This window comes from Bombus vosnesenskii, unplaced genomic scaffold (genome assembly GCF_011952255.1).
Source record: "Bombus vosnesenskii isolate JDL3184/JDL3185 unplaced genomic scaffold, Bvos_JDL3184-5_v1.1 scf7180000015318, whole genome shotgun sequence".
Lineage (NCBI taxonomy): Eukaryota > Metazoa > Arthropoda > Insecta > Hymenoptera > Apidae > Bombus > Bombus vosnesenskii.
The window spans coordinates 1-14,470 of NW_022883935.1; the positions used below are offsets into that span (position 1 = coordinate 1).

General features: G+C 36.0%; 1 protein-coding gene and 1 long non-coding RNA gene across 2 annotated transcripts; both read left to right on the top strand.

The window, feature by feature from the left end:
* Nucleotides 1–2,460: 2,460 nt before the first annotated feature.
* LOC117241139 lies at nt 2,461–3,883 on the top strand. The gene is made up of 5 exons (XM_033507108.1): nt 2,461–2,616; nt 3,102–3,224; nt 3,597–3,642; nt 3,717–3,804; nt 3,875–3,883. Exons 1-5 carry the CDS (start codon nt 2,580–2,582, stop codon nt 3,881–3,883), a joined length of 303 nt encoding a protein of 100 aa, XP_033362999.1. The 5' UTR covers nt 2,461–2,579.
* Nucleotides 3,884–9,563: 5,680 nt separating this feature from the next.
* LOC117241140 lies at nt 9,564–10,412 on the top strand. The gene is made up of 3 exons (XR_004494908.1): nt 9,564–9,971; nt 10,046–10,117; nt 10,196–10,412. It is a non-coding gene; the product is annotated as an uncharacterized LOC117241140 (long non-coding RNA).
* The last annotated feature ends 4,058 nt before the right edge of the window (nt 10,413–14,470 follow it).

Here is a 14,470-nt window from a genome sequence, read left to right on the forward strand (position 1 = left end):
TATATATATATATATATATATATAGACATGCATGTTTCGTAATGTAGCTCTTATTTTATAATTCTTTACCGGAACGTAGGCTAGTTTCAAATATGTATCTGTTTAATAGAATGCGCACACATATATATATGTTTCTGACAATGTAACTTTTATTTCTTTAATAATGCAATATTGTATGTTTTATGTATTCGTTAGACTATTAGTTTTTAACTTTATATATACTTATATTTCATAAATTGATAATATTGTATTTATTGCATAGTATTATAAGCGCTAACTCTAATATTTACTAATTTATTACGTGCCTAGCATATATGTTTATACTTATATGTAACTCTTCAAGTTGATTGATTAAAATATATTTATATATACTCGTATTTCTGGCGTTTCAATTATTTCCCTTTCCGTAGTTATTCTTATTTCCTAGTTTATTTGTTTGGTTCGTAACTCGTTCAATCCGTTAGCTGGTTTTATTTATTTTATTTTATTTTATACCGATTGGATTTATTAGTCGCCCTCGCTTTGTTAATCCTTCCTTTAGTTTCGTAGCGCCGTGTGTTCGTTTGTGTATTCAAATCTTTATTCGCGCGTTTTGTATAGAATAGTTTTCTTGTTCTCGTTACGGCGCGTGCGGAGCGCGGGACGTGACACCCCCGCCCTTGGAGTTCAAATTTCCAAAGGAAATTTGACTGATGGTGTCTCTGAGTTCGCTCAAGGCGGATGTAGATGGCGTTGGTTGTTGAGTGACTACTGGTGTTATCGATATTCCTCTAGGTTGTGCCGTTTGATCATCGATATTTCGTTTTCCTTTGAGGTATAGTAGCAGGTGGGTAACTGAGCCGCATATTGCTCCTAATAGGGCGATTCCACATCCGTAAGTTTCACGTAACTGGTATCCGTGTATGGCTATATCTATTATCGTCTTGATTAATTTAAATATTACAAGTATTCCAAATATTGCTGCACTGACAGTTCCAAATTCCATAAAACCATTCCATAAGCTTGATACGGTATTTTTTGCTATTGTCGTTAATGTGTTTTCGTCCATTATTCCCAGAATGTTTACTGTTCTAGGGACGATTGCTTTTCCTGTTGCTCCTCTGGCCAATGTGTTCAAAACTGCAGATTTTTCTGCCGGGAACATGACGTGGTCCCGAAGTGCGTCGAGGTCCTTTTGGGTGTATATTCCGCTCGTGGCCAACGACGATGGTGCTGAATATTGCCACGTTTGACGTACGTCCGGGCGGAGTTCCTGTGGTGCGATTCCCTTGCCAAACGGGTAGCTCCGAGTAGCATTTTGTTGTATGTCGTACTTTTACTTGTACCGGAATGCATTTGACTATATGGACCGCTTCTCCTGCGATCAGAGCCATGTGTCCTGGGTTTTGGTTATGGTGTATGCAAATTCGTCGGGCGGTAAGTTTGCCAAGCTTAAAGCGTTCTCTATTAGTTTCTTCTGTGTGGTGCGTCTTTGTGTCGGTATATCATGGTATAATGTTGTCATTTGTCATTTTACTTTCGAGTTTATTAGAAATAAGAATAACCTTTTATTATTATTAATATATATATATAGAAAAAGAAAATTTTTATATTTATATGTATTTTTTTCTCTTTTTTTTTCTTATTGTTAAAACCTTTGTTTTATTTTAGGTTTTACGTACATGTTATCAGTGAAAATAAATATTATGAATGCTACCTGGGTTATAATTATATACATATATGCATACGTATTGGTAAGTAATATAGATGAGATTTGTTTTATCGTTATAAATATATAAGTATACATTATCAATAGGAATAGATATTACAATTATAGCTTGCCTTTGAATATATATATATATATATATATATATGTGCGTGTAATGGTAAATATGACGACTTATTTTACGAGTCACTTGCATTATCAATAGAAGTGAGTGTTATAAATATCGCCTACTTTACAACATGCGTGTATATATATTGGTAAACATAAGTGAAAATTATATGTATAGTTATAGATGTTGTTTGTTTACAGATGGATAGCAAAAGTATTTGGTTTCGTGAGTGGCGTACAGGTGCTTTACAGTTCTACGGTGCGGATTGCTATTCCTTGAACTAAAAAAAATTTCTTTCGAGATGAGTCTGATTATTGTAAATGATCGTGCATGGGAGGATTTTCTGCAGAGATTCGAAATGCTCTCTGGATTCCTCGTGAAACGTCTGGACAACACCTACATGTTCTTCCATCCGTCGTTCAGAGAATGGTTGATGAATTCGCTATCAGTTCTGTACACACATACAAAAATAGTTAATATATATATATATATATTATATTTTTTTTATATATATATATGTTTCATTCGGACCTGTTCCTTGTATGAATACTGTATCTCTGTATATAATATAATATATATATAATATGTTATGATTATGTTAGTTGTTATTTATTATATATATTTTCCTTAACTCTCTCCCCCTTTTTTTTCTTGTTTTTTTTTATTAGTACCTAACATTGCTATTATGATGCTGTATTACAATGTATTGGCTATTATTTGTGATGAGGTGCGTATGTGTGGGGTACGCGCGACGAATTTTTCAACATGGTCGCTTGCGTGTATCGTTGGTTTAATGTCAACAGTAGCGTGTTGTTGAAATAGCTAATTAATTGTTAATTACTATAATTTTTATTTAGTAGTGTTTCTGTAATATTGTTTTGTGTATTATGATATTGTGTGTGTCAATACCGTGTGTTACTTAAATGTGATAGCATGGATTGTGTTGTTACCGAATTTCAATAGTCATTGTTTTGATTATACACGACTTGCATTTATATAAGTCTTGTTTAATTTAGTTAATGTTTTTTGTGTATTGTGTTACCAGATATTTTGTGTAGCGTAACTTTATTCTTTTGCACCGAGTTCGGTCATGTTGTTAATATTTAGTTAGTCTATCTTGATTAATTTCTAACCTATTCCTGTGTTTATTAACCTTTCTTATTTTTCCTATTAATTCATTATTGCATGTACTTGCTATCTGCTATTATTTTGTGTATGATATGAGTTAGTTCCCTTATTAGTGATTAAAATCTACTTGTTAGATTAACATTGTCTGTAATTCTTCAGGTTCTACTCTTTCGATGCTGCATCACTTACCTAGAGCATTCCCACAACATCATCTGATTGTTCGATATGCCTTAAATACTTACTATGGTTGTCTTCAATCGTCTTATATCTGTGCCCATAAAGGTACCGTTTAGTTTATTTAATTTAATATGTGTATAATGCATTGTGCATGCGACCGCTATTGTGCATTACAAAATTCGCTTCTACATGTTAGATATAATAATATAACAATACTACGTAGATTAATACATAATAAAATATCCCTTTACTTTCAATTAATCTATCTTAATTATTTTCTAACCTCTTTCTACACTTATCAGCTACTTTATTTCTTCTTGTTAATCTGCAAAATTCATGCATGTACACTTCCTTGTCTGGTGATTAATTGTTCACGAGGTAAGTTGCACCTTCACCGTTTTAGTTATTCGTTGAACTAACACGTTTCACATTCGAACAGTAATGGGAGCACTCGTAATAAACTTCTTTTCTTTTCAGGTTTCCGCTATCTGTGTTGTTCGACGAACAGCGCCATGCTTCCACAGTATTGTTATAACGTTCAGTAATGTTGTATTTTGCATTAAGGCAATTGAAGTTAATTTGTTCATTTATTTTCAGCTGGCTGTCGTACATGGTGTTCCGCAAACAGAGATCCATAACCTATTTTGCACGTAAACCTTCTCGTGTGATGATTACTGTTCACAAGGTAATTTTCATTTCCACTCTTTCAATTATTTATTGAATCAACACGTTGTATATTCAAACAATAATTGGAGTACACCTGATAATTTTCTTTTTCTTTCTTTTAGGTTTCCGCTATCTGTATTATTCGACGAACGGTGTCGCACTTCCTTTTAATTTATCCACAATATAGTTATAACACTTGGTAACCTCGTATTTTGCACTGAGACAATTGAAACTAATTTATTCACTTATTTTAGGTAGCTGTCATACATTATGTTCCACGAACAACGATCCATAACCTGTACTTGCACGTACACTTCCTTATTGGTTGATCACTTGTTCTTAAGATAACTTTCACTTTCACTCATTTAGTTATTTATTAAATCAACATGTTTTATATTCAAACAATAATTAGAGTACACATAATAATTTTTTTCCTTTTCTTTTAGGTGTTCGATATCTGTATCGATGAACAGCACTACAACATATACTACTGCACTACGTTGCCCACTGAAATCACTTTACTCATTGCTTATTTCGGTTATGCGCTAGTTTTAGTTTGTTTAAGTGCACCGTTCGCGGAATCCCTTTTACTTCAATCTTGACGTTTTGGTTCTGCAAGATTTCTAGCACTTTATATGGTCCAGTATATTGGTCGGAGAATTTTCCTTTACTGGGTTCTTTTAGTAAATATATCGAATCTCCTACCTTAAAATCCTGGGGGTTGATTCGTCGGTCGTAATATTCTTTTGATCTTAGTTTGGATTTTATTAAATTTTCTCTTGCCATTCGTTGTACGGTGTTAATTTTATCGAACAGGTCTTCGAGATATTCTGTGTATGTCGGTTCTAAGTTCTCTTCGATTATCGCTTCACCTGTAGGTTCTCTGGCTAAATGTCCAAAAACTAATTCGTGCGGGGAGAATTTCGTTCCTTCGTGTACAGAGGTATTATAGGAAAACATGGCTAACTCTACCCATTCGTCCCAATTTCTGGAATTTTCAATATATAGTTTCAGATATTCAATCAGTACGTGGTGAGATCTTTCAATTGAACCGTTACTTTGTGGGTGATATGCCGTCGTGGTATATTGTTTGATGCGGAATCTCTTTGCTACTTTCTTCATTAGTGAGGATGTAAAGTTCGTTCCTTGATCAGTGAGAATAGCCCTCGGTGATCCGAAACGACAAATAAATCGCCTTACAAAAGCGTCCGCTATCTCGGCTGAAGAGATTCCTCCTAGTGGAATCCCGATTGAGTATTTTGTTAACAAATCTTGGATGGTTAATATATATTCGTTTCCCTTTTGAGTTTTGGGTAATGGACCCACAATATCCATGCTAATTTTATCGAATGCTTTACCTGGTGTGTCTGTAAGTACCATTGGTTGTTTTGCTTTTATTCTTGTGAGTTTCTTCAATTGACATTCCTTACATGTTCTTACGTAATCTTGAATTTCCCTTTTCATATTTTCCCAATAGTAGTGTTGTCGTATTCTTTGATAAGTTTTGGTAATTCCTTTGTGTCCTGCTACGCTTGATTCATGTTTTTCTCGTATTATGCTGTTCCGCGCTTCCACAGGTGGAGTAATTACTTCTCCAGTGCAAATGGTGATGGATAAGGTTTTTTCCATAAATATTTCTTTTAATTTTCTGATTGTATATCGCCAGGGTATTTCCTCTAAGTTTCCTTTGCTAATGCTAAACGAAGTTAACTGTTTTTCATTCACTACGTCTAATAGAGATCTTAGCGAGTTTAATAAATTTTCTGGTGTTATTGGAATATTTCTATTTTCCTTTATCGGTAGGGATATAATGTATTTTCCAGAATCGTAATTCAATCTTGCTTTCTCTAACATTAAATCTTCGTAACGAGGCAATTTTCCCGTTTCCTTCATTTCTAAGGCTCCCTTGTCTATCGGTTTGCCGTGTATATCTATAAATACTACTTTATGGTCACTTACTCTCGCAATCGAGTCTCGGGTTTCCGAAATTTTTAGTTCCGCAATTATCGTAGGTCTCGTGTCCTTTTCTTGTTGTTGAATTAGATCTGGAACTACAGTGGAGGTTTCCCTTTCGCTTGTCGTGTCCGTGTCTTCTTTTTCTCGATTGGTTATTTCTCTATCTGTACTTACATCGATTTCTGTTAGTGCTTGGTCTAAATATTTTATGGGGGTTTCTTCTATTGTAAAATGTTTTCGGGTAAAACCCTTCCCTTGATTTTTAGAATCACTGGATTGAGGCAAGACGCGTGGTTTGGCTTCGAATATGGGAGAATCTTCGGTTGACGTATCCAGTTTAAATCTTTTTGAGACATGCGTATCCTTTTCTCGTTGTGGAGTTAGTTTTGGAATTTCGGCGGAGGGTTCTTCTTCGCTTGTTATGTCCATGCGCCTTTTTCCTTGATCAGTTATTCCTCTATTTGTGTTTACGTCGAGTTCGGTTAATGCTTCGTCGAAATATTTTACGGGTGTTCTTTCCAGTGTAAGATGCTTTCGAGTAGAAATTTTTCCTTGTTTTGTAAGGTCAGTGGGTTGAGGTAGGACGCGTGGTTTGGCTTCGAACACGGGAGAGTCTTCCGTTGACGTGTCTATTTCGAATCTTTTTGGGACAGGATAGCGAATCGGTGAGACTTCCTCTCTTTTCCTGATTGGTAAACAAACTTCCGGAGGGTTCCTAGATAGTGCGTCTGCGTTTGCGTTCGCTCTGCCTTCTTTGTATACTCGTATACTTTGTATAACTCGTTTTAGTTTTTAGATTTGGGGAAACTATTCGTGCAGTTGGGGTCGTTGGAGAATCGTTAAATTTTACTGAAATAATTCGGAGAGGTCGCCTTCCGAATCTGAATTCAACTCTTGATGGTTTTCCTTCGCCGGTTGTTTGTGTTTCGCTCTTTCCCTTTTGTCTTGAGATTCTGGATTCTCTGTCTGTGGCCTCGTTTGGTTGTGGGATGACTCCCCCACAGTATTTAGTGGCTGTTCGTTCGATCTTATTGTCGGCCTTTCGTTCGCTCCGTCTCTCGTTATGGGTGGTGGAGTTGATCTCGCGTGAGTGGCTGCTCTCGTCCTGTTTGTTGCCGTCGGCGCCGGTCGCCTGATTGCCGCTTGTACTCTTGGGCGATTCGGCGTATTGTTCCCTCGTGGCTCGCCCCATTCTCCCGAAGGACGTGTTTGGTTTCCCGACGGTCTCGAAGCGTAGGGTACGATTAATCCGGCGTCTACTCGGGCTTTAAATTTGTAACAGTCCTTCACTAAATGTCCGGGTTTTTTACAATAATTACACATGATATTTTGTCTATTAGTATTCGGTAAATTCTGCGATGGAGGTACTGATCTTCGATCTTGGCGGCTGTTTCTGATATTGTTATTAGTGTTCGAGGGACGTGCGTTATCGCGTCTATAATAGTTCGAGAGTGTCGGTCGATGGGGTCGCGTTCTGTCGGTTATTTGTCTCAATTCGTGTGTTGCTTTAACAGCTTGTCGATACGCATCTTCTAAAGTATGGTATCCTGCTATTTTTACTCGTACATATACCTCGTTCGGAAGTCCTTTAACGAAAGCTTCTCTCGTTTCCCAATCTATAGTATCTTGTACGTCGGGGGATATAATGCCGTAGTCGCCTCTTTCTCCGTCCATTATTGCTAATCTAAGATTTCTAACGCGATCCATATAATCAAGTATATCTTCCCCGGGTCGTTGAAATATCGTTCCTAATTCTCCTTTATATTCGTTAAGAGATTTCTTTGGGCCGAATAGATCCTTTAATTTGTTTCCGAAATCATTTAAACTCATTAATTCCGTGTCTTCGATGGCGAGGAACGCGTGTCCACGAAGCTTATTTACTAACAATTTTACCAATTGAGGTTCTTGATATCTGGGAATCATATTTCGCGCGCGTTCACAAGCTCTTAAAAAATGGAATACCGATGGTCGATATCCGTCAAACACTGGCACCGATTCGATCGCGTCTTTTAGCTTAATTGGTTGGGTATGTCCACCTGTCTGGACTGTTTCCTGTTGCGCTGTCGGCGGCGATCTGGGTGTTTGAGGTTCCTGTTTTGTTTTAAGCTCGAACAATCCGTTTTGTAATTCGGCGAGTTTCGCACTCATATCGCGAAAGTTCGCATCCCATGCTTTAAGTTTTTCCGACAATGTCAAAACCATTTCTTCGTCTAACGATTCTACTACAGTCGCCATTGTTTCTTAAATATATATTTTATTAATCGAGCGTGACAACTTTAATCTACTATGGAGCGTGTCGAATCGTTTAAACCAACTTTAATCCTCCGTGAATCGTATCCCACCGCTGCCACCAAAAATTTATAACTACTAATCTGTTACGTATCAATTTGTTTGTTTAAATCGATCAAATCTAAGGTTGAATTTTACTGAAAAAAAATTTTTTTTTTTTTATAGTTGAGTTTGAGTTTTGAATTTAATCGGAAAGGAAATAAATTAAAATGATATTATTGTGTATTTAATTCCGATTTAGGTTATTAATTAATACGGTAGTTGCTGCCACCAGAAATAGTCCAAAGACTATTTCAAAATATTTTATTTTTTATTATTTTCTTTTGCGTTTAATGGGTAGCGTTAACTGACGCTTAATGCAACTGGTAAACGAATTTCACTTTTTGGCTAACCTGCTATGCGCAGGGATACTAGCGCGGGAGAGGATTAAAGCTGGGTACAATAAATATTTTTCCTCGTCGAACGGATTTTAACTTGAATGTGAAATGGGTTAGGTTATTATATATATATATATTTGATTAGCTAGATATATATATTTTAGCGTTGCTGGATTAGATAGGAATGTGAGATTGTTTGTTGTTTTATATAAATTTATTTTTTCGTTTGACTTCCTCTTCTCTTTTAATTTCACTGTTAAGACCGAAACTCAATTCATTTACCCCGATGGATTCTGTCGCCACGATTTTCTTGCCTTTTGAATTTAGCTATCGAGGATAATTCTAACGATCCTCTCTGTGTGGGACTCGTGTGATTTCGCCAGCCTTGCCCAAAGACGGGTAATAATTTACCAACAGTGGGAGGAGGAAGGCGAAGATCGATGGGTGTTCTCGATAATCGAAAACACCGTTTGCACGAGCCGACACAACGAACGATCCTTTGGTTAATTTCCCGAAGGGGGGATTGTTTTGTTATATCTTTCTTATAATCGCATGCAAGAATGGCAAGAATATCGGTTAATAGCAATACCGGTATCGTTCTTGATTTTCAATTGACCCCGACGGTATATTTATTAGTCCTTTCTGAGCGGGACTTGTGTGATTTCGCAAGCCTTGCCCAAAGATGGGTAATATTTTACCAACAATGGGAGGAGGAATGCGAAGATCAGTGGGTGTTTCAGTAGCTGAAAACACCGTTCGCACAAGCCGACACAACGGACAACTCCTTTGTTTAAAATTTAAGCAATATTTCTATCTTTAAAACCGTAAATGAAATCGATGATAGGAGGTTTTGATTCAATTCTCGAGGACAACGAGATTGCCAGAGAAGAAGAAAGTTTTTTTAAATTTAATTTGCTTACCTTGAGGAAAAGGTGCTATCTGGTGCCATCACTCCAGCTGTCCCGGTGATCGTCGAAGGTTGTTGGGTTTATTATTTAATCTCGAATATAGTTTTCTATCAACCTTTACTTTATTAAACTATTTCGATACAAATTGAGTGACTTGCTAACTGAATTGATATCGTAATGAAGGCTTAAAATTTTACTTTATTTAATCGCGACTCTCTTCTCTTTATCGAAAAACTAAAGACCCCGAAACGCAAAATACTTATACAAATTTCTAGACGCAAAGAATAATGAGCCGTAGTAACAAACGATCGCAAACTAATGAACGAATAATGCACGAATAATGAACTAATAATGAACGCCGCGCTATGTTGCATCGCTTATTTATAATGCCATCCCTCATGGGGTGGTGGTCCGCTGGGGGTACGCTTCCGTGTTTCTGCTGAGCTAGCGTCTAGGAGATTTGAGGCATTCCACGCTGATCTAGTCCGTTTCGCGAGAAACTTCCACGTGCTGTACCGTGGGAATTACCGGTGTTTCTTCGGCGCGTGGAAGGGCTGGTGGCTGCAGCATCATTATTATTTTAAAGTTTGCTCGGGCAACACGCGCAACTCCGCTGCTCTCCCATAACAAAGACCTCCTCCTTCGAATTGTTTTGCGTAAGTTTGGATGTTTGCATATTAAGATTGTTTTGTGATTTTGATTGTTTTTCCCTTTTTTGCTATTTCCTTAGGCTTCGGTGATCGACGTTCGAACCATGTTTGCTGAGTCGTTTCTATCAGAGGTTCCTTTCCAGACTTCCCTGGTACGTATTTAGTCTTATTTTTAGTTCGTTTGGTTCGTCCTGTTTCGTTTTATTTAAAATATACCGTGTTGTTTCCAGCCCAAGCGAAAGAGGGATTCCGAAGAGGTTTTGGAGGCGCATCTTCGTCACCATGCTTCTGGGAGGAAGGGAATTTCCCCTGTTGTGCGCTATTGGTGTATGTGTGAGTTCAGCGAAATTTATCCCGGAGCTCCTTGCTTCGATTTTGATTTATTGTAGCTGTCTCAATTTTGTTGGTTCGCTGTTTTGATGTTCCTTATTATTATTAATTTTGTGTTCAATATGTGTATATATATATATATATATATATATATTTTTTAGTCTGATAGTGTTAGGTTATCTATTTTACATTTGTTAATTTTTTAATTTTATATTTCCCCCTTTTATTTAAATATATATATATATATATATATATTTTTACATTTGTAGTTTCCCATAAAATTTATTAAAGAAAAGTGTTAACAATGTGTTTTCATGATTTGTTTCTCGCGCCTGACTTCCATTAATCCCTAACATTCCTGTCGCCATGACGCGTGTAAATCCAACATGGCCGCTCATAAATGTCATCAGTAAAGTTTTTAGTGACAGGTCTTTAGTTTTGTTTGATATCGAAGTAATTTTCGTCTGTCGCTCGTTTTTTCCTTATTCGACCGCAATTAGAACATTTATTTATTTATATTATTTTAAAGTGACAATAGTATAACTCGTGTGAATATACGTATATATATATATGTTTATGTTGTGTGTCACTTCAGTATAGCTAATGTTTTGTAATTCTTTGATTGCATTATTTATTGTTTCGAGTAGTTTATTTCATAGAGTATTCGATAATATAAAACATATGCACTCACACATACATACATATATATATACATATATATACGTATTTATATGCATATCTCTCTTGCCCATATAGTGTTCATACGAAATGAAATGTTAATTATTTATTTTATATTAATTTCTTTTAATAAGATAGAACACACGCACGCGTATATATGTATATATTTCTGGCAAAGTGATTTTCATTCAGATTCTTTAGTGATATAGTGTTGTGTATTTGAGGTTATGTGTCAATCATTTGATTTCATATATACATATATATCTTGTAGTGTGACAACATAGTATTGAAGGTTTTGTTTCTAGATTATTGTGCGTTTAGTGTGTGTTTACATATTTGTGTTTGATGATAGAATTTCTGTATGCAATTACTCAGGTCGTTGCGGTGTTAATTACTTTGAGCGTTTGGGCTATCGACAGGTTGTCGCTTAGTCCCAAGTGTTGCGTTGTGTGTTCTATTTCTTTTGTAGATTATTAATAGTAGTTTTAGTTTAGAAAAATAAATTATTTATATGTTTATATAGAGACATGCATGTTTCATAATGTAATTCTTATATTATAATGCTCTACCGGCATCTAGGCTAGTTTTAAGTATGTATTTTAGATTGTAGAATGCACATAGATTAGTAGTAGTTTAGAATATAGATTTTTATATGTTTGTATAGAGACATGCATGTTTCGTAGCATAGTTTTTATTTTATAACTCTTTACCGGAGCGTAGCCTGTATCTTAGATTGTCGATTCGAGCGTACATTAATAGTAGTTTAGTTTAGACTATATATATATATATATATATATATATATATATATATATATAGACATGCATGTTTCGTAATGTAGTTCTTATTTTATAATTCTTTACCGGAACGTAGGCTAGTTTCAAATATGTATCTGTTTAATAGAATGCGCACACATATATATATGTTTCTGACAATGTAACTTTTATTTCTTTAATAATGCAATATTGTATGTTTTATGTATTCGTTAGACTATTAGTTTTTAACTTTATATATACTTATATTTCATAAATTGATAATATTGTATTTATTGCATAGTATTATAAGCGCTAACTCTAATATTTACTAATTTATTACGTGCCTAGCATATATGTTTATACTTATATGTAACTCTTCAAGTTGATTGATTAAAATATATTTATATATACTCGTATTTCTGGCGTTTCAATTATTTCCCTTTCCGTAGTTATTCTTATTTCCTAGTTTATTTGTTTGGTTCGTAACTCGTTCAATCCGTTAGCTGGTTTTATTTATTTTATTTTATTTTATACCGATTGGATTTATTAGTCGCCCTCGCTTTGTTAATCCTTCCTTTAGTTTCGTAGCGCCGTGTGTTCGTTTGTGTATTCAAATCTTTATTCGCGCGTTTTGTATAGAATAGTTTTCTTGTTCTCGTTACGGCGCGTGCGGAGCGCGGGACGTGACAAACCATTTGAGCGTCGAAACAATCAAAATATCTCGCAAATCGCGATTTTGATGTAAAATAGCCGTCATTTCCTTCCCGTTTGAGATATTTCGACGTTTAAGCGCTCGTTGAACTCCATTTCACAGTGCTAATGCAATGCACAACCGTTGCTGTCGAAACAATCAAAATATCTCGCAAATCGCGATTTTGAAGAAAAATAGCCGTCATTTCCTTCCCGTCGGAGATATTTCGACGTTTAAGCACTCGTTGAACTCCATTTCACAGTGCTAATTCAATGCACAACCATTTGAGCGTCGAAACAATCAAAATATCTCGCAAATCGCGATTTTGACGAAAAATAGCCGTCATTTCCTTCCCGTTGGAGATATTTCGACGTTTAAGAGCTCGTTCAACTCCATTTCACAGTGCGAATGCAATGCACAACCATTTAAGCGTCGAAACAATCAAAATATCTCGCAAATCGCGAAAATTTCGAAAATTTTGACGAAAAATAGCCGTCATTTCCTTCCCGTTGGAGATATTTCGACGTTTAAGCACTCGTTGAACTCCATTTCACAGTGCTAATTCAATGCACAACCACTTGAGCGTCGAAACAATCAAAATATCTCGCAAATCGCGATTTTGACGAAAATAGCCGTCATTTCCTTCCCGTTGGAGATATTTCGACGTTTAAGCACTCGTTGAACTCCATTTCACAGTGCTAATTCAATGCACAACCATTTAAGCGTCTACACAATCAAAATATCTCGCAAATTCCGGCAAAAATTGAAAATTTTGACGAAAAATAGCTTCGTCATTTCCGTAGAGATATTTGACGTTTAAGCACCGTTGAACTCATTTCATAGTGTTAATTCAGCACAACCATTTGAGTGTCAGAAACAATCAAAATATTTTCCCGCAAATCATGAAAAATTTCAAAAAATTTCCGAACAAAAAATAGCCGTCATTTCCTTCCCGTTGGAGATATTTCGACGTTTAAGCACTCGTTGAACTCCATTTCACAGTGCTAATTCAATGCACAACCATTTGAGCGTTGAAACAATCAAAATATCTCGCAAATCGCGAAAATTTCAAAAATTTTGACGAAAAATAGCCGTCATTTCCTTCCCGTTCGAGATATTTCGACGTTTAAGCACTCGTTGAACTCCATTTCACAGTGCTAATTCAATGCACATCCATTTGAGCGTCGAAACAATCAAAATATCTCGCAAATCGCGATTTTAACGAAAAATAGCCGTCATTTCCTTCCCGTTGGAGATATTTCGACGTTTAAGCACTTGTTGAACTCCATTTCACAGTGCTAATTCAATGCACAACCATTTGAGCGTCGAAACAATCAAAGTATCTCGCAAATCGCGAAAAATTCAAAAATTTTGACGAAAAATAGCCGTCATTTCCTTCCCGTTGGAGATATTTCGACGTTTAAGCACTCCTTGAACTCCATTTCATAGTGCTAATTCAATGCACAACCATTTGAGCGTCGAAACAATCAAAATATCTCTCAAATCGCGAAAATTTCGAAAATTTTGACGAAAAATAGCCGTCATTTCCTTCCCGTTGGAGATATTTCGACGTTTAAGCACTCGTTGAATTCCATTTCATAGTGCTAATTCAATGCACAACCATTTGAGCGTCGAAACAATCAAAATATCTCGCAAATCGCGATTTTGACGAAAAATAGCCGTCATTTCCTTCCCGTTGGAGATATTTCGACGTTTAAGCACTCGTTGAACTCCATTTCATAGTGCCAATTCAATGCACAACCATTTGAGCGTCGAAACAATCAAAATATCTCGCAAATCGCGAAAATTTCAAAATTTTTGACGAAAAATAGCCGTCATTTCCTTCCCGTTGGAGATATTTCGACGTTTAAGCACTCGTTGAACTCCACTTCACAGTGCTAATTCAATGCACAACCATTTGAGCGTCGAAACAATCAAAATATCTCAAAAATCGCGAAAATTTCAAAAATTTTGACGAAAAATAACCGTCATTTCCTTCCCGTTGGAGATATTTCGACGCTTAAGCACTCGTTGAACTCCATTTCACAGTGCT

What these genes read in the sequence shown, in the direction of transcription:
- LOC117241139 (XM_033507108.1), top strand. Translation starts at nt 2,580, where the DNA reads ATGGTCGCTTGCGTGTATCGTTGGTTTAATGTCAACA. An exon ending in TCGTTGGTTTAATGTCAACA is followed by an intron (nt 2,617 to 3,101) that starts GTAGCGTGTTGT and finishes GTAATTCTTCAG; the next exon opens with GTTCTACTCTTTCGATGCTG. An exon ending in TTATATCTGTGCCCATAAAG is followed by an intron (nt 3,225 to 3,596) that starts GTACCGTTTAGT and finishes TTTTCTTTTCAG; the next exon opens with GTTTCCGCTATCTGTGTTGT.